Source organism: Vanellus vanellus, assembly GCF_965231255.1.
Source record: "Vanellus vanellus genome assembly, chromosome: 1".
NCBI lineage: Eukaryota > Metazoa > Chordata > Aves > Charadriiformes > Charadriidae > Vanellus > Vanellus vanellus.
Window position 1 is genome coordinate 72,799,600 of NC_138905.1, and position 18,995 is coordinate 72,818,594.

The 18,995-nt window shown below is 38.0% G+C and overlaps 1 protein-coding gene across 1 annotated transcript in view; it reads left to right on the forward strand.

The window, feature by feature from the left end:
* The first annotated feature begins 1,117 nt into the window (after nt 1-1,117).
* LOC309684146 (pleckstrin homology domain-containing family A member 5-like) overlaps nt 1,118-18,995 on the forward strand; it is a 70,610-nt gene continuing 52,732 nt past the window's right edge. Inside the window, exons 1-5 of the mRNA XM_082498173.1 lie at nt 1,118-1,238; nt 9,231-9,335; nt 13,688-13,760; nt 17,487-17,587; nt 18,469-18,584. Coding sequence (XP_082354299.1) covers nt 1,131-1,238; nt 9,231-9,335; nt 13,688-13,760; nt 17,487-17,587; nt 18,469-18,584 — 503 coding nt within the window. The 5' untranslated portion in view covers nt 1,118-1,130. The remainder of the gene's footprint in view (nt 1,239-9,230; nt 9,336-13,687; nt 13,761-17,486; nt 17,588-18,468; nt 18,585-18,995) is intronic.

Genomic DNA, 18,995 nt, shown 5'->3' on the forward strand with positions numbered 1-18,995 from the left:
TGAGTTGGAAAATAAAAATATTATTGCTTAATAATTTTTATTATCTCTCTTCTGCAGTCATAATGAACGAAAAGTAACCTGCAAACATCCAGTAACTGGACAGCCATCGCAGGACAACTGTATTTTTGTTGTGAATGAACAGTAAGTGGCAGCTGTTTCAGTCTATGAAATACATGTTTTAAAACTTATTAATATTGAAGTAAGATTCGCTGTTTGCAAATCGCAGTATTTAATTTATTTTTTCCAAATCAGATTAGCATATAACATGTTTTGCTTGTTTAAATTATTTGAAAGTAATATTAAATATTTAATACTATTTTAAGACAAAAAGCATAGCCCGAATTAGTTGTATGATAGAAGTGCATCGTGTTTATGCACTGTGTGAATTTCCACTTGTCACTTTAATTATTCTGTAGTGTTAGAAAACTACCTATGTATAAAATAATAATCCAATAAGCTTCCAAAAAGGAATAAATTTTGTAATCACTTAGGGACAATTATGTGCCTTTATTCTATCATGTTTTGCCTCATAGTTTCTTCTCAATGGGTTGTTTTCTTGGCCAGTTGAGACACTTTCTGAATCACTGGATAATAACTTGGTTTTGCTATCTTTGCATTAATTTTGTAGAATACACAATAATATGATAAGGTACGCACAGGAGTCATACCTGACCTTACAGTTTTATAAGTGGCTGCATATTGGGTGTCCTACTCACCACCATTGCTGCAACATGTTATTTGGTGGCTAGAGTGAAAACCATCAGAACTGCAATATGTGAAATTTGGCAAGCATGCATGTTCTCGCTGAAGTGGGGCAAAGCCATACAGGGCCTTTGGAGAGTGTTTCTTCCCATTTCCATCTCATGCTTATACCTGTCTTTTTCCCTCCCACCAACACCTTACACTAATAGAGAAATCCTATTTTAAAACGTCTTAAAATTCATCTATAATACATTTCAGTTTAAAACACGGTGCAGGTAACTTTGCAGTGAAGTGTGAATTGCTTTCAAATTGAAAAAGTAGGACACAGGCTGTATTAGGATACATCTAGGGGTGCTTTTTAATAGCAGTCTGCACACACAGCATGTTCTAGTGCTATTACATATTCTATTTTCAGGACTGCTGCAGCAATGACATCTGAAGAAAAGAAGGAGCGACCAATAAGCATGATATGTGAAGCAACTAACTATAATCTGACATCAGATTACGCTGCTCATCCAATGAGCCCTGTGGGCAGAGTAAGTCTTTATGTAGAAATTAAATTAAAATTAAAATCATTCAGTTACTCCATAAGGTACTAGACAGTGCTATATATTAGTATTCCATTGAAAAAAAGAAACAAAGCATATATCTTTTTCAGGGCACTTGTCTCCTTTTATGTTTAATTTGGAAACTGAGGTGTCTGAAACAAATTATCACTGAAGCTGTAATTTTTATCGGGTATCTCAGATCTTATGATTTGCACATCCTTAAGTTGTTTATAGAATCTGACCTTTCCAAGTAGTGTGAAGGAGCAAAATCTTGACTGACTGATCAGACATGTGGGTAAGCATTGTTATGGAAATTGCTCAGTCGCAAACAATTGGCTATATATCTCCAGGTAAAACAGAGGATTGTAATTGTGTGTAAGAGGTAGTTACAAGAGAGATGGAAGGTGACCTTGTGGTAAAATTAAAGGGCAGATGACATCATTTGCTGTCATTGGACCAGAAGTCCTGGTTTCCTAGGAAAAAAATCCTGGGAAAAGTCCTGGAGATTCATAGGCCACCTGAATTTGTGTCCCACTTTCTCCGTTCACCCAGCTTCTCAGAAGGTAAATGCCCAGATGTTTATTGAGGTGAGGGATTCAATTATAGCTACTGTAAGTTTCTTGGATATGTCTGATGAGGCTATTGCATGCATTTTTTTCCATCTTTGGACAGCTTTCATAAAAGCAAAGTGCATTTGCTACATAAGTCAGAATTTCCTCAAGTTTGCTAGGACACCAAGGTAACAACTTTGATCGGTGATGACAGACAAGAGCCCTGTCATCTTTTCTACCCAGCAATTAACATTTAAACAAGGAAGAAAGCCCCATACTTTTGCTGGTCATTGAAAACTTTAACCCTGAGAAGTGCTTTTCAGCAGATTAATCCAGCCTACAAGAGATAAATAAACTTTGAAATGTGTTTTAACTGAGAAAATTCCTTGATTTCAGAAACTTGGATTAAAATAATTTCTTTTCCGTCTGGTAGTAAAACATAGTAAGATTTCTTTAAGTGCATTTCGGAATCTTTTTTTTGTTGTTTTAAATGTCTCGTTAGACAGGCAGAATCTTTGACCTACATTAGGAAACTATTATTTAATGAGAAAGGTTTCTTAGTCTATCTGTGATGCTGGGAGAAAAAAAGGAATCACAGATGAATTATAAACAGTAACAAAATCCATAATTGCAACTTTCATATGTATAAGTCCATGCAGGAAAGCCAATTTAAAACAAAACAAACCAACAACAACAAAAAAGCAAACCCCAAACCAGCTAAGCTCTAAAGCAACCAAGCAACCAAAAAACCCAAGATAATGTATTGTTTAGAGTTGTAATAGTGACTTAGATTGCAAAGTTAGACAGAAAATGAATTACAACACAACTAACTAGGAAGCACTCTCAGGTTAAATGTAGGAAAGAAATTGCAATTTAGGAGCATGTGTTTTACCAACATATTTTTCACACGCAGCTTTCAAAACAGAAGTTTAAAATGCCCTTTAGCGTGTTTGTTTCATAGTGCTCTAGAAGGAAATTGAGATTGCTATGGCAATTTCTTTACTTTCATTGATAATGACACTTTAGCTTCCTGTGGAAATGATTATACTTTGAAAAAATAGACTTCTGTTCTTCTTTTTATTCCTTCTGTCTGTTATTTAAATGCACTTAAAATATTAATACGATTACTATGACTATGTACAATTACTGTACATCAGTTTTCCAATGTAAATTCACCTGAATAACTGCAACACCGTTTTAAACATTTTGTTTTCAGGACATGAATACTTTCAGAGTAGAACCACAGCTAATATTAGCCATCGTTTTCTGGTGGTTATTTAAGGCTAATGAGATAATTATGTAGAAGTCCCCCACTGGTTGTACCTTGGTACAACAATTGATTTTCTTCTTTGTTTTTATTCGTATCTCCCAACAGAAGAAGCTGAAATTCTCAGCTGTGTTATCAACCTTTGAATATAACATGTAGAGGCTCCCTGTATTGCAGCACAATAAGAGGAGAGTAAAATATTGGTGAGGAAGGTAAATTACAGAGTAGAAGATAGCTTCATGTGTTGCCACACCTATTTTTTAGGTGTTTCTGTTTTCAGAGATAACTCATGAACACACCTAACAGTGGAAGGTAATAAGGAATGGAAGAAAAGTTTGTGGCACAACTGAAGTTTCAGACAGTTGAGGGGCATAGAAATAAATTCTCCCTTTTATTAATGTTAATTGATCCTGCATAGATATAAAACTTGGAGAAGTTTCTACTTTGTGGCAGAAAGACTCACTGGAGTCTAATGCTGCTGCTGTCTAGAGGCTAAAATGAGGTGAGGCAAAAATCAGTCTGTCCCCAGTAAAAGTCTTATTTCTAATTGTCTTTTCCCACAATGTACCTGATGCTGGCCAAATAGCACACTACAGCTCTGCTAAGTGCTGCTTTTTCCCTGTTAGCTTGAAGCATATTTCTAAACTTGAAGCCACTAGCACAGACCTCTGACTGTGAAAAAGATCTACATAGGCTTGAGATTGCTACAGAGGTATATATTTCCACCCCTCTTTTTAAAATTAAGAAGTTGGTTTTGTGTTTTTCTTCTTTCTTATTTTTTTTCCCCGCTGTTAAATCACTACCTAGACAAATATGATTATATGTCCTGAAATGCATTCAGGGAATCACCTTTTTAATGTGTAAAGTCAGTCACATTACCAGTCACCCTTCACAGTTCATCTCCCCTGCTCTTCATTGCTGTCCTGATTATCAGCAGAATAAGGCTAACAATTTTCTCACGGTAAGTGGAATGCAGTGTTAGCCCAGGATAGCTGCTGCAGAGCTCCTCCTGTCTCCATTACAGCTAGGGCTATCACATTGTTTATAAATATTCATCAGTTTTTTTATAGATATTTCATACAGTGCTTAAGCCAGTCCAGCTTTAAATGGCTAGTTTAGCCGTACATGCCTTCTCAGGATTAAGGTTAGCCAGAAATTTCGGAGTAGCAGTCATGAGATGTGTTAGTAACCAGCATAGTGAAGAGGAGCAATGTGAAGAGCAGTATTGGTGCTCAGGGCCGGACATCTGTACTGTGTTTTCATGGTTTATATTCAGACTAGTCCAGTAGTGCTCCTTGTGCGTCTTACATTTTAGTCTCATCTAAAATAAATCCAGTTTGCTATACTATGCAAACCAAAGCACAGTAAGAGTGAATGATTGGGAGATTTGCTTCAAGAGCAACCTCCTGGTCCAAGCTCAAATGCCGAGGCAGAAACCCACTCAGTTCATGGAAAACTGTAACATTGGAAGGCACTGAAATTGCCTACAAAATCCAGAAGGCAGCATCATGTTGGTTTGTGGTTTGGAAGATAATGTAAGCCTTGAAGACTGGAAACATATTTTTAAACAGAAGTTGAAACTAGCGAAGATTTAGATTTCCTGTCTTTGAGTTCACATGGAGAAAATTTCCTAATCAGCGAGGTTCTCAGCCCGTGTTTTTCAAATATAGATGTAATAAGTTTAGTATTAATTCATTACTTTTGTATTGGTTCTTAAACTGGGGAAGAATCATAGAATGGTTTCAGTTGGAAAGGATCTTGAAGATCATTGAGTTCCAACCCCCCTGCCATGGGCAGGGACACCTCCCACTAGACCAGGTTGCCCAAGGCCACATCCAGCCTGGCCTTGAATAGCTGCAGGCATGGGGCCTCAACAACCTCTCTGGGCAACCTGTTCCAGTGCCTCACCACCCTCAAAGTGAAAAACTTCTTCCTAATGTTTAATCTAAACCTGCCCTCTTCCAGTTTAAAGCCATTCCCCTTCGTCCTATTGCTATATGCCCTAGTAAAAAGTCCTTCCCCAGCTCTCCTGTAGGCCCCCTTTAGGTACTGGCAGACCACAATAAGATCTCCCCGAAGCCTTCTCTTCTCCAGGCTGAACAGCCCCAACTCTTTCAGCCTCTCCTCATAGGAGAGGTGCTCCAGCCCTCGGATCATCCTCGTGGCTCTCCTCTGGACACGCTCCAGCAGGTACATGTCCTCCTTATGTTGGGGACTCCAGAGCTGGATGCAGTACTCCAGGTGGGGTCTCACGAGAGTGGAGTAGAGGGGCAGAATCACCTGCCTTGACCTGCTGGCCACACTTCTTCTGATGCAGCCCAGGAGACGGTTGGCCTTCTGGGCTGCAGTCTCACATTGCTGGCTCATGTTGAGCTTCTCGTCAATCAGCACCCCCAGGTCCTTCTCCTCAGGGCTGCTCTCCAGCCATTCCCCACCGAGCCTGTATTTGTGCTTGGGATTGCCCCGACCCAGATGTAGGATCTTGCACTTGGCCTTGTTGAACTGCGTGAGGTTGGCTTGGGCCCACCTCTGCAGCCTGTCCAGGTCCCTCTGGATGGCATCCCTCCCCTCCAGTGTGTCTACCTTGCCAAACAGCTTGGTGTCATCGGCAAACTTGCTGAGGGTGCACTCGACCCCACTGTCCATGTCGCTGACAAACATGTTGTACAGGCCCCAGTACTGACCCCTGAGGAACGCCACTCATCACTGCTTTCCACTTGGACATTGAGCCGTTGACCGCAACTCTTTGAGTGCGACCGTCCAGCCAGTTCTTTATCCACCGAATGGTCCATTTGTCGAATTCATGTCTCTTCAATTTAGAGACCAGGATATCGTGTGGGACAGTGTCAAACGCTTTGCACAAGTCCAAGTAGATGACATCAGTTGGCCTTGCCTTGTCCACTACCGCTGTAACCCCCTCGTAGAAGGCCACCAAATTTGTCAGGTATGACTTGCCCTTGGTGAAGCCGTGCTGGCTGTCACCAATCACCTGCTTGTTTTATCTGTGCCTCAGCAGAGTTTCCGGGAGGATCTGCTCCATGATCTTGCCAGGCACAGAGGTGAGACTGACTGGCCTGTAGTTCCCTGGGTCTTCCTTGTTTCCCTTTTTGAAAATAGGGGTTATGTTTCCCCTTTTCCAGTTGGCAGGAACCTCGCCAGACCGCCACGACTTCTCAAATATGATGGCTAGTGGCTTAGCGACTTCATCTGCCAGTTCCCTCAGGACCCGCGGATGTATCTCATCAAGTCCCATGGACCTGTGCACCTTCAGGTTCCTCAGGTGGTCTCGCACTTGATCTTCACCTACAGTGGGCGGTTCCCAGTTTTCCCAATCTTCGCCTTTGCATTCTGCATCATGGGCTTATATAAACCCTGTGTCCTCTCTACCAGCTGAGCAGAGAAGAGCAGCTTGCAGAGTGATGAATCGCGCAGCCCCAGCTACTGCCTGGTCTGTTGGCCAGAGTTCAAAACCCTGCCACTGTTTGTTTTCTTCATGTTTGGGAAAGAGTGAATGACAGTGAGTGAACTTGCTGGCTTCTTTCTCAGTACTGGAACAGGGTCCATCCTGTAGGCTCTGGTTTTGGAGACATCACAGTTGCTAGGATGATTCCTTAGAACGAGTCAGATGGTACCAGATGGTACTATAGGCTTGCTAGCTCTGTTACCTTCTACACCTTTCAGCAAGTGATTAGTCGTTGGATCCTTCATTTACTATCCTCCATTTCTCTTTGCCTTCTCCAGAATCTGGAGCTGTGCAGTATGTCCTGTATTTTCAGTGCTGTGGGATAAAAAGTATTTGAACCCTTCAGTTCTCTCCCCCCCCCCTCCCCATCCCCCCCCTTCCTGTTTCCCCAGTTTGAGATATATTAGATATGTGTGTGAGGGAACATGGGATGGCCAAGGATCACAGACATAACAAGTAGAAGAGGAGATCTAAAAAGTTTGAGAACTCAGAATTAGTTTATATATACACCTATGATATTTCAACATCCTAAAATACTCATTGTCTCTAGGCTCAGAATTTGTTGTGAAGAGTTATTCTCTTTATGCAGTGTGTGGAAAAATGATCACGAGTCATCTGAAGTGATCTCTGTATTAACTAAAATTAGAAAGCAATTGTGATGCTCTGTTTAATTAGTGGAAGTTTGTATTCATGGTTGGTAAGATGTATAATTAACCCATTAAAACTTTGTGAAGTTGGAGTCAATATGGTTTGTTATCAGACCTGTCTAAAAGATATCTATGTATTTTATCTGAATTTGTTATTAGACTTGACATTAGTAGTACTTGTGGTTGGTTATGTTATCAGAAACATCCTTAATGTGTTTAGTCATTGTACAAGCACAGGAATTCTGGGAAGACTCTTGAGAGGTTTTGAACCTTTAATACCTAGTATTGGAGCAGGTATGAGTGTTATAAATTACTTCTGATCAAAATCTTGGCACAGCTCTTGTGTGATATGCCAATGTAATAGGCATACAAGTTAACTGAGAAGGATATAGAGTTAATTTTATAATGTGCTCTGGATTGTCATAGGTTCTCTGTATATTCCTTTTTTACAGCTGAATGTTGTAATTCTCTTGGCTTCTTATGAACCTTTGTCAGTTTTGCGCTGGTAGAATTTCTCAAATGAAAATGTGAAAGATCTTTTTCTGTTATTTGTAATTAGGTTCTCAATTGCTTGCTCTGTCTTGCTTTCCAAACAAAGTTGAGTCAAATTTCTGTATCTCCAAGGGAAATTAGAAGTGCTCTGTTTTTATATTCCCTCCTGATTCTTTCAGAAAAGAAATACAAAGCGACCTTATTTCCTTGTGTTGTAGGCTTAGGACAAACACACATAGCTTTTGTAATATTACTCTTTTTTGGCTAAGCTATATTCTGTTCTTCAGTTAATGGCATCATTGACAAAAGCTGCACATCATTTTAAATTGCAGGTTTCAGTTTATGATTTTTAACCTACTGTGGAATTCTCTCTGAAGCACGTCTAAAACCTAACTCAGTTCTGTGATGCGTGTTGAGGGAATTTCCACAAAGAAACCCCATACCCTAATTTGCAACAAAACCCAAGGTTTGTTTAGCCTTCCTCCTTTAGGAACTTTGCATAACCTTATGATTAGTCTCAGTAACAGAGATGGGGAAGCTGAAACACAGGATTATATTGTCTCAGTTCAAATGGTGGATTTGGAGCAGATCCATGAACACAGCTTAAAAAACTTATTTGAAATTCATTTCTTTTGCAGAGAGGGATACTTTGCTGTATCACATCGCATGGTCTCTGAGGCACTAATTCTTACAGAATGTAAAACACAAGTAAATGTTCAACTCATTTAGTTGCAGAACAAACTTTCTAAATGTAGGCTGAAAAGAATGAAGTGTGCATGCATGAAGCGGAGCAAGGCACGTTTCTTTATGCCTTTTCCAATTTCTTTTGGTTACTCAAGCAGAAGAAGGATAAAATCTAAAATTGGTTATTTATCCTACTTCTCTTAATCATCTGCGATCATGGCATAGCTGTAAGCTTGTAAAAGGTATGAGCAACAGCAGCTAAAAGCACTGGAGTTTCTGGGCAAAAGATTAAAAGTAGGCCTTAGTGCAAGCAGGTGAAATAAAGAATATTCAAACCAGCTAAGAGATCATAGAGTGAAGGTTCTTGAGAGTGAAGAAAGAATAAAAAAAATGTATTCTATGTTAGGAAAGGGGGAGTTACGTTGTGTTGAAATCTGAACAAGTTTAACAAGTTCTTATGAATTAAGCCAGTATTGGAAGCAAGAAAGATTAGAATTTTCTTGACCAGGAGATGTAATTTTTCATAACTAATAATAGTTCTGTTAGTTTTACTTCTATTTTTACAGCTTTTTAGGCTTTCTGTCTACCTTATAAGAAGGTGAGATATGTATTTGGTTGTTTTTTTCCTGTTAAAAAAAAATCTTTAAGTATTTGTCTTGGGATTTTCTTTAAATTTTCTGCAGAGGAAAAAGAAATAAATGCTGAAGGCAGCAGAAACATCATAATAATTATTTATCTAAAAAGGAACACAGTTTGTATTCTGCAAACCCCAGAGGAACATGTATAAGAAAAAGATCTTAAAGAAAAGAAAATGTATTATGATTTTTCAACAGATGTTGATGTCATGTTTTCTTTAACCTGTTCAATTCAATTTAGACATCACGATCTTCAAAGAAGGTTCATAATTTCGGAAAGAGATCAAACTCAATAAAGAGAAATCCGAATGCTCCAGTTGTCAGACGTGGCTGGCTCTACAAACAGGTACTCTTTCCCTCTTCCCCCCCCTCTTTTTTTTTTTTTTTTTTTGTTAAGGTGTATAATGTACAAAAGACAACCGTTTCCATAAAATACAATGATAGCAATACCAGAGTGAAACTATAAACTGTGAAGAACTGACACATGGTATTTTAATTAATAAGCTACTTACTGGTTAACATCCTGGTACAAAAGAGTAAGGTCATCAGACAAGTACAGAACATTTATATAGTATATATACATATTTCTCTCTAAAATAGGCAAAGGGCTTGAAAAACCTAGGCAGATTTATGTATGGTCCAGCATATTGTTTTTGTAAATTCTAAAGTTTCTTTTGTTAGGCTGTACCTCTTTTTTTTTTTTTTTTTTAAAGTAAGAAAATAATTTCAATAACAAATTGGCAATAAAGCATTTTTTTCACAGTAATGCATGTTATCTTAACTCAAAGATAATAATCTTAAAACCAGAGATTGTTTTAGGTTTTCCTGTTGAATGTAAACTAATCTGAAGTATGTGCTCTGTAGTATTTAGTGGCAGTGTACCTAGCCTGCTGTAGATTTGCTGTTCTGCAATACCAGACCTCTTGTACTTTCTTGCTCTGCAGAAATCAGAGTAGAGTAGTTTGATCAAAAAGTTGAACAACAAAATTGATTAGGCCCTATTAGGAATATATTTCATAAATCCACCAAGAACCCTGTAAGAGCTTGTCATTTAAACTCAGATGAGGCAAATGTGTCTATGTAATTTTGAATCTACATTGTCATTTACTGTCCCGACTCTGATAGGCTGGTATGACCCACATAGCTTTCTGGATGCTGTCGATAAGTCAATTTTTAAAAATTACTGTCAGATCAAAAGATATAGAGGTATCTGTTTAGTAGATTTTCCCATCTTTAGATACTCTTGTGGCCTCTACTCTCATTCACTGTTGAGAGTGAAAAGTTGTCACAAAGGTGAGAGATTTTTTTGGTTTGTTTTGGGGCTATTAAACTTTTTAGCTTAAAAAAAAAGTCACTCTATTCCTGAAGTAATGTTTTCTGGATTTTTTTAATTAAATGAGACAAACAGTTAACTTGATTGAAATATGAAGTCCGAATTATAGCACAGGTGGTTGTGCACATAAGTATGTGTGTTGTGTAAGTTGTTACTGCCATGCATGTGAATATAAAAATCTCCCCCTATAAGAAACACGTAAGTTTGCTGATACTTTGTTGCCTGCTTCTGAATAAGTTAGATTCGTGATGATCTGGCTTTTCATTTTGAGGTCCTTTGTAGTGAGTTTTACATGTCTGAAAAGATAAGGTTATGTGCCTGAACTAACTTACTGGAGTGCTCTAAAAATTCTTGCTGGTTTATGTCTCTTGTTTCATGCCAAACCATGGATATTCACCGTATAAAGCGATACAAAGATGTTGCTTTCCTAAACGTTGTACTCTTTGTTCACATTACCAAGTCCATTTTAGTGTACAATTGTATTCTTTTACTAATGAAGAAACAGTAGCTATATTTTAAGATCACAGAAGATGGTTGGAAAGGGACCCCTTGGTCACCTAGCACACCCTCCCCTGCTCAAGCACACTCAGCTAGAGCAGGTTGTTCAGGACTCTGTTCAGTTGGGTTTTGGATATCTTCACAGATGGGAGCTGCACCACAACCTCTCCAGGCAACCTGTGCCAGTGTTTGATTACTCTCACAGTAAAAAAGTTTACCTCTGCTCAGGTGGAATTTCATGTTTCTTAATTTCTGCCCATTGCCTCATGTCCTGTCACTGAGCACCACTGAGAAGAGTTTGGCTCTGTCTTCTTTACAGTCTTCCAGTGTTGATAAGATGCCCCCTAAGCTGCCCGTTCTCCAGACTGAACAGTCCCAGCTCTCTCAGCCTCTCTTCCTATGGAAGATGCTCCAATTCCTTTATCATCTTTGTGGCCCTTTGCTGGATTCATTCCAGTATGTCCATGTCTCTTGTACCGGTGAGCCCAGCACTGAATCCAGTGCTCCAGCTAGACCTCGCTAATGCTGAGTAGAGAGGAAGGATGTCCTCCCTCCATCTGTGGGCAACATTGCTAATGCAGTCCAGGATGCTGTTGGCTGCCTTTGCCATGAGGGTGCATTGCTGTCCCATGATCAACTTGTTGTCCACCAGGACCCCCCAGGTCCTTCTCCACAGAGCTGCTTTCTAGCTGATCAGCCCCAGTGTGTATTGGTGCATGGGGTTATTCCTCTCCAGATGGAGGACTGAGCATTTCCCTTTGTTGAACTGCATGAGATTCTTCTCTGCCCAATTTCCCAGCCTGTCGAAGACCCTCTGAATGACAACACAACCATCTGTTGTATCAGCCACTCCTCATAGTTTGTATTATCTGCAAACTTGCTGAGGGTGCACTCTGTCTCAGTGTGCAGGTCATTAATGAAGACGTTAAATAGTCTTGGCCACAGTGTCAACCCTGGGGGTAGACCACTAGCAGCTGGCTAGCGCTGGTGCCACTGATCACCACCCTCTGGGCCTGGTAGTTCAACCAGTTTTGAGTCCACCTCACTGTCAAAATGCATACTGTTGGACGGGGTTCATGTGTAAAATTATTTAAAAGCTGTGATGTTTAATTGGCTTTTGGAAGAAAAGGGGTTGCTGTATATTTCCATGTTGTAGTGGTAATTGAAAGCCAATTTATTTAAGAGTTTTACCAACAGATACTATCTTCAGAAATTTACAGTGAAAACTTGTGCAGGTTTCTTTTTGATAACTTTTTCTTTGGTAACCTTCTTAATATGTTTATGTAATCGGAGACAACAGCGCTTTTGGTTTGACTCAGGGTGTGCTGCCTTATTGTATGTAATGCCATTCTTTAATTTTTCTTCTAATTTTTAAGTCCAGATTCAACTCTTTTTTTTTTTTTTTTTTTGGAAGGTGTTTACTGTGAACATACTGTTACCATATTATGACATAATCGCAATCAAGAGTAAGCAATACTTAGTAAATCCACGGATACAGAAAGAATGTACTTTAAAATAGAAAAGAATTTAAAATATGAGAACCACACAATAATTTTGTATGCCTCTCTGCTATGTCTGAAGAAGGCTGAAAGATCATTCCTAGCGTGTCTCATTGCTGGCAGAATTTCACATGTGGCCATGTAGAAACCTGTCGGTGTTTCTGAGTATTGAGATAAATGCAACATTGTGTAACAGCCTTTTCAGAAAGTCTGTCTGACAGTTTGTGATAATCCTTTGTACTGAAGAAGTTTGGGTATTTTTACATTGTACGTTTGATTTTTATGGCCAGTGTCCTTTGGGCTGAGGGTCCGGCATCCTAATCCGCTCCTGAGTCAGTGACCTTGTCAGCAAGGCGAGGAAGGCAGTGTCCCCTCCTTGTGTCTGCTTTTCCAGCTGTGAAATAGGAGCTGACTGCTATGGGCAGTGCTTCCAGACTTCATCAGTGTTTGTTAAACTGCTTTGAGGTCCTCAGAAGGAAGGTGTTTAGTTATTCTATTTATGAAAACATCTGTGGCAAAGGATTTTTTCAACTTTTTCCGAGTAGTATTTCCTAACTAACACTTGCTTTACCCTTTCTTCTTCCTCCTTCAGCTCACTTCCCCCACCCCAAAAAGAGCAGAGCTTGGAATATGAGGCTAGAAATTATGCTGAGTTCTCTCTCAAAAAAAGCAAAACAACCTCAAAACCAAACCCACCCCACATTTTTTCATTATAGAATCCCTCTTCTTGGTTGTCACAAAACGTATTTACTACAAGAATATTGATAATTCACATGTACCTTTCTTCTTGGAACAGATTAACATATTTATTAAATCTGATTCTGTTAGGATGTACGCACTGCAATGCTCTGGCTTATTTACACTGCAGTAGTGGTGGCAGTCTTTCAGTCTGAGTTGTGCAGCGTAAATTGATTATAAGCATAAAAGAAAATGAAATTGCTTTAGGAATAAACTTTATTTGGGAAAGAAATTTGCTCGAGATATATGAGTGGTAGTAGATGATGTTCAACAGAGAGTTTCTTCAGAAAACAAAGGAGGATGTTCCCCAAGTAGTACCTTGCTCTTATCCTTTTTAAAAAAAAAAAAAAGTATATATTTTTTTGTTCAACTGTAGATTGTAGTCATCTAGCATGCTAAAATAATGGGATCTTATTTATTCTTGGATCATGTTAACTTCAGACTTCCTGGCTTATGGTCTTTGTTTGCAGCGTCAAGTCCTGTGATGAGAAGTCAAAGACACTTAAAATACCCTAGCCGAGAAAATGAACTATTAGCACACCACCACAGTTATGTAGTACCTGCTTTACCTTATGGATTATTTCTATTAACAGTCTGAAAGTTCTTACTTGGTCACTTTGATTAATACAGGATAGTACTGGAATGAAGTTGTGGAAGAAACGGTGGTTTGTTCTCTCAGATCTGTGTCTCTTCTATTACAGAGGTAAGTTCCGCTCAGGAGAGCTTTGTTTGCTAATTTTACTGGAAGCAGATAAATTTTGACACACCGCTCAGATGTAAGAAATAAGAAGCTGGTACTTAGCTTAATGGATTCAAATAGTTGCATAGCTGTCAATATCCAGGCCTGCCGCTTTTATCCTTTTTTTTTTTTTTTTCTTTCTTTCTTTCTTAATTACCAATTTCATGTAATTGCTTCCTGCCTGTCAGGTATGCTGAAAGGGCAAACCCATTCACAGCCACCTCTTTTATTAAATTCTGAATTGTAGTATTCTCACTGCTTCTGTTGCTAGGAACTAAATATGCCGGGTTAAATCTGATTTTTTTTTAATGCAAATTAAGTAACTGAAATGGGGATAGGAAAGGGGTAGTGCAGAGGAGCTGAAACTCTGCCTTTGGAATGATAAAGAGGATATATATGCCTTTTGGGACTCTAATCAGTGTTCATGAATGCTTATAAAGTGAAATGTTGTCCAATTCCATATGAGTATAAGACTTTGCTGTATTTGGAACAAAGAAATGAGTTGGTACCCATATGTAGCTACATAAGACTTATTTTACATGGGAAAAAATCAGCTGCTTATAATTCTAGTCTGGGGATATGTATGTCAGAAAACTGATTCCTTCACCTTTATAGATTATTAATTGTTGTGCTCCTGAGGGCATAAGCAAATGGGATTTGTGTACGTGGAAACGTATTCAATCCTGAAATAAGGTGTACAACTATAATAGTTTAAAGGAGGCTAAGAGCAAAGAGGATTGTAAAGCATGGCAAAATAGAGGAAGATAAACAGTTAAGGCCATCTGCAGCCTTAACTACAGATGAAGGATAAGAAAGAGTTTCACTTTAGGATGAGACTTTAGAATTGGTAGAAGTGGTGTTGATGCTGGTGATGCTGAAATCAGTGACTGATGAATTTAAAATGCTGCTCTGCTAAAGTGCAGCATGGCTCTAATCTAATCAAGACAAGTCAGGTCATGAAACATAAATTCTGTCTTTGTAACAGTTTTAGTTAACAAATTCTGAATTATTGAAATATAATCATTAGGCTTTGTTTCTTTACCCCAAGAAGTACATATAGTTGGATAAATCACTGCTGAGTCAAAATTAGGTGATAATTTCAGTCCTGCAGGCATTGATTGTGATACAATTACACTGCATTTAGTTAAGCGATCATTATATACTCTGTGCTTTCTTACAGGGTTTTCTTATTTTAAACAAGTCTTCGGGATCTTTCTTCCAGAGGTTCTAAAGAAAATGCTGCTTTGTAGCTGTCTTAAGAACAGATTAAATTGACTCAAATCGCAGCACATGAAGTATCTCAAAATAAAACAAAAAAGCAATAAGCAAAACTAACAACAAATAAAATAAATCTGAACAACTCTATAATCTTACTTTTTGATTTCTACATGTTAGTGTGCCAAATAAGCTGAAATACAAGCAGATAGCTGTTAGCGATCAATTACTAGAAAGCAGTGAAAGCTGGTAAACTGTAATTAAACATGTATAGGGATACTTTTAAAGGCATTAGAAACAGCTACTAAAATATATAAAACTTGCACTGTAAACCCTGTGCTTTTATGCCTTTGTTAATTCTGTCTCAGATATTGAAAAAATGGAAAAGGGGGAGCCATGCACTTACTCCCAGATCACAAACAGTGTTTCTGGTTGCACGATTGTAGTTGGGTTTTTTTTTTGTTTTGTTTTTTTGCTTTTGTTAGTAAATCTTGCTGAACTTTTACATTTGTATTACGATGTTAGCAGCTTAAATCTAATTTATAGATGAAAAGAAAAATGATTTCATTGTATTTTTTCAGAGCTTAGAGAATACTCTTTTTCTGTTTCATGCGGGGATAAAAGACTCCCTGCTTTCGTATTGGAAGGTTATTGTTGTAACAAATAAAAGACCTTAGCGCCGGACAGAAGTTCTGCTGTTTTTCTGTTGTATTATTCATACACAGCATACAAGTGAAGATGGGTATGGGGCAGTGTAATGTGTAGATAAAAGTTAGTCTGATGGGAAACAGATTTTTAAAATCTGGAAATGGAATGTAACAGTAGGTCTTTAACAAAGACCAAAGTGCTCCAGACATGCAGCTGTTCAGTGGAACAAAAATGCTTAATGCTTTCAGTGGGTGTGACTTAGTAATAAGTCAAAGTATAATCCAGCAGAAGAAGGGAATTTTTCCCCGAAACAGCAGTCCAAATGATTTGCCATGCATTCTGGGACAGGGAAAAAAAGGCAGATTTTGTGTGTGTATGTCTAGCAAGGAGTAAATATTTGAGAGGGGAAGGTGGGATGTTTTCAGGCACACTTATGAGTACAGTTGAGTACCTGAAAGTAAATCCACTCCATTCATTTCTACCTTTTAATCGGAATAATTTTATGCTCAGTTCTCCAATTAAATAACTATCCAATAAGGCATAATTTTTACATCTAACACGTCATGTAATGCTAGAATGGCTGGGCAGAGCTTTACCCATGTGAATAACTTAAATGAATGTTGTGGCTTTTCAGAATTCAGTTAGAAAACGAGAACTCGGAAAATATTTTTAAATCTGTATATTAGAGGTAGTCCTTTTGTGCTGTTTACGTGTATTTTAATTGTAACAGTATTAATTTTCTATGCTTGAAACTTTGGAATATCTATGTTTTCCTCTTAATTGCATAGATACATAGTCATTTGTTGTGGGCAGTGTCTTCAACTAAGAGAAGTGTTATGGGGGACAGTCTCCTAAGATACCAGTTGTAAACAGAAGTTCTATATCTGAACTACAATTAAGATTGACTTTGTGAATTGCATCCAGTTATTCCTTTATTAAAGTATAATTGGATTTAAGAGCTGGTTGTTCCTTCCAATTGAAATGTCAATTTATTGTTGTAAGGAATTTTTCTAAAATTTTACAAAAAAAACAATGTTCTTGGAAAAGGGTCTTTGGTTTGTGGAGTTTTTGTTTGTTTTTTACGAATGATCTGAAACATATGCATTCTTACAAATAAAATGTTAATGGGAATTATAACAGTTTTGTAACTTAATAATGCCCAGTGCCAGAAGAGGAATGTGCAAATTTTTTTCAAAGACCGACAATCATCAACAGGTTTTTAAAATACTTCTGCTCTCATGGGTATTTGCAATTTTTACTGAGCAGGCAATAGATAGCAGGTGTTACTCGTGTCACTGAATTAGAGGTTTGACTTCCAGCTACTTTTCATCTTTAAAGTCGTATGCAGGTAAGCACTGATCCCCAGCAAAACTCTAGGTGAAGCTATTTGTGGTGTTTTCCGTAAGGTAGCGGATTCCAAAAGGTAGCTCATGTGCTTTAGCTTATAGAGCTGGCACTCCCAGGAGGGTTTTCTATGCTTGTCCATCTTGGGGGAAAAGTGGAAGGTGGCCAAATTCAAACGACGTGGATTTCACAGTGTTTAGAAGGTTTTTGGGGGCGCGCACTTGTGTGATACGCGTTCTGTGGCATGTGTTGGCAGAGAGGGACCGCACAATTGCTCTTGTGGACTGCAGGCTGCTGAGGCTGTATATAGACACCTACATGAAAAATCGGTCTGGCTTTCTGATTCTCTAATGCATTTTCTTCCGAGGTAAACTTCTTGTTAATGGTCTTGTGTTGTTAAATGCAGTTTCACTGAACGGCCTGAATACAAGTATTACATGCCGAAACACTTTGTTTCTCTAATCAAAGATTGTGCATTCACAGATGAGAAAGAAGAAGGAATACTAGGTAGCATCCTTCTACCTAGTTTTCAGATATCTGTGCTTTCTCCTGAGGACCATATTAACCGCAAATATGCCTTTAAGGTAAGGGAATCAATTTTTCAGTTTAATTTTATGTTTGAAAGCACAACAGCCTAGTGATCAGAACTCATTTTTCTTAGTTGTTATGCAAAACAGGATTGACAAACAGCTTCTGAGACTGATTTTTGCATAATACAGTAGCAGAGAATGAATATCACTTATTAGTAGCCTTTGATTTTTAGTTCATGGATCTTAAATACTATGTGGTGGTTTAGAATTGTAAACTGCATCCGCAGCTAGACTTACCCACTAATGAAAGTTATTTAGCTATTTAGATACAAAGTATCTTTACATATAAATACAATTAAGGCTTTATTATCACTTAAATCATAATACTACATGAATCATTGATAGGAGTGTTACACAGCTAATCTTTTAAATAATGATATAAATCACTCTACTAAATATTTTCTCTTGACTTTTTTTTTTGTTGTTTTATGAGCTCCTTTTGGCTCTTCTTTTGGCCTCCTAAGCAACACATCATTTATTTACTATGGTAAGTACACATTAAAACTTACTGTATCATTCAGACTGCAAAAATCTATGCCAAAATCTTATTTATAATAATTATATTAATTGACATTAATGGATAGTCAAAATAGTTTTTAATAGATTGAAGACATTTAAGGGCTTTTTGAGTGTATTAATGAAGAAGCAGCTATGATTGACTGAAAATTACAGGCAATTATCTTGAAAATATTAATGCAGTGACAGAGAAACATTGAAGTATTCCTTCTGTTATTTTTTCTGATATTTTTTCTGATAATATTATTTGCTGAAATGTTATAGAAAACATTAGAGTGACTATACAGTAACGTTATTTGCCTCTTTTCTTTTACAGAATCTTATATTTTTATTGCAATGACCATGTCATTTCCAATCAGGCAGCTCATCCAAACATGAGGACCTATTATTTCTGCACAGATACAGGGAAGGAAATGGAGTTGTGGATGAAAGCCATGACAGATGCAGCACTTGTGCAGACAGAGCCTGTGAAAAGGTACTGTGGATTGACAAAACAGTGGCACAATACGTTTCTTTCTTGTATTTAGTTTGATTTATTTAAATGAAATGGTGTAGCTTAAAATAGAATGTAAATTGGCTGAAGTAATTTCTCCTTATACTGAAAACCCCTTACTACTATAACAATGTTGGATCAAATTTTGAAGTAGTAAAAGTAATCTAAGTTCTGTTCTGAATATGGATGCCTTGAGTGTAAGGAGCTAGAAGAAAAAAACCTGACCCCATTCCTTTAGCCAGTGGCATCAGAAGAAGTGCAATGACAAATAGTATGTGCAGGCATGTTTGACTTCCCCTGCCCTCCTGACTGAACAGCAATAGCAGCTCCACTGGTGGTAGTCTTTGGCTTAAACCTGTCATAAGTCTCAAATTCACAACCGTAGCTTCTGGC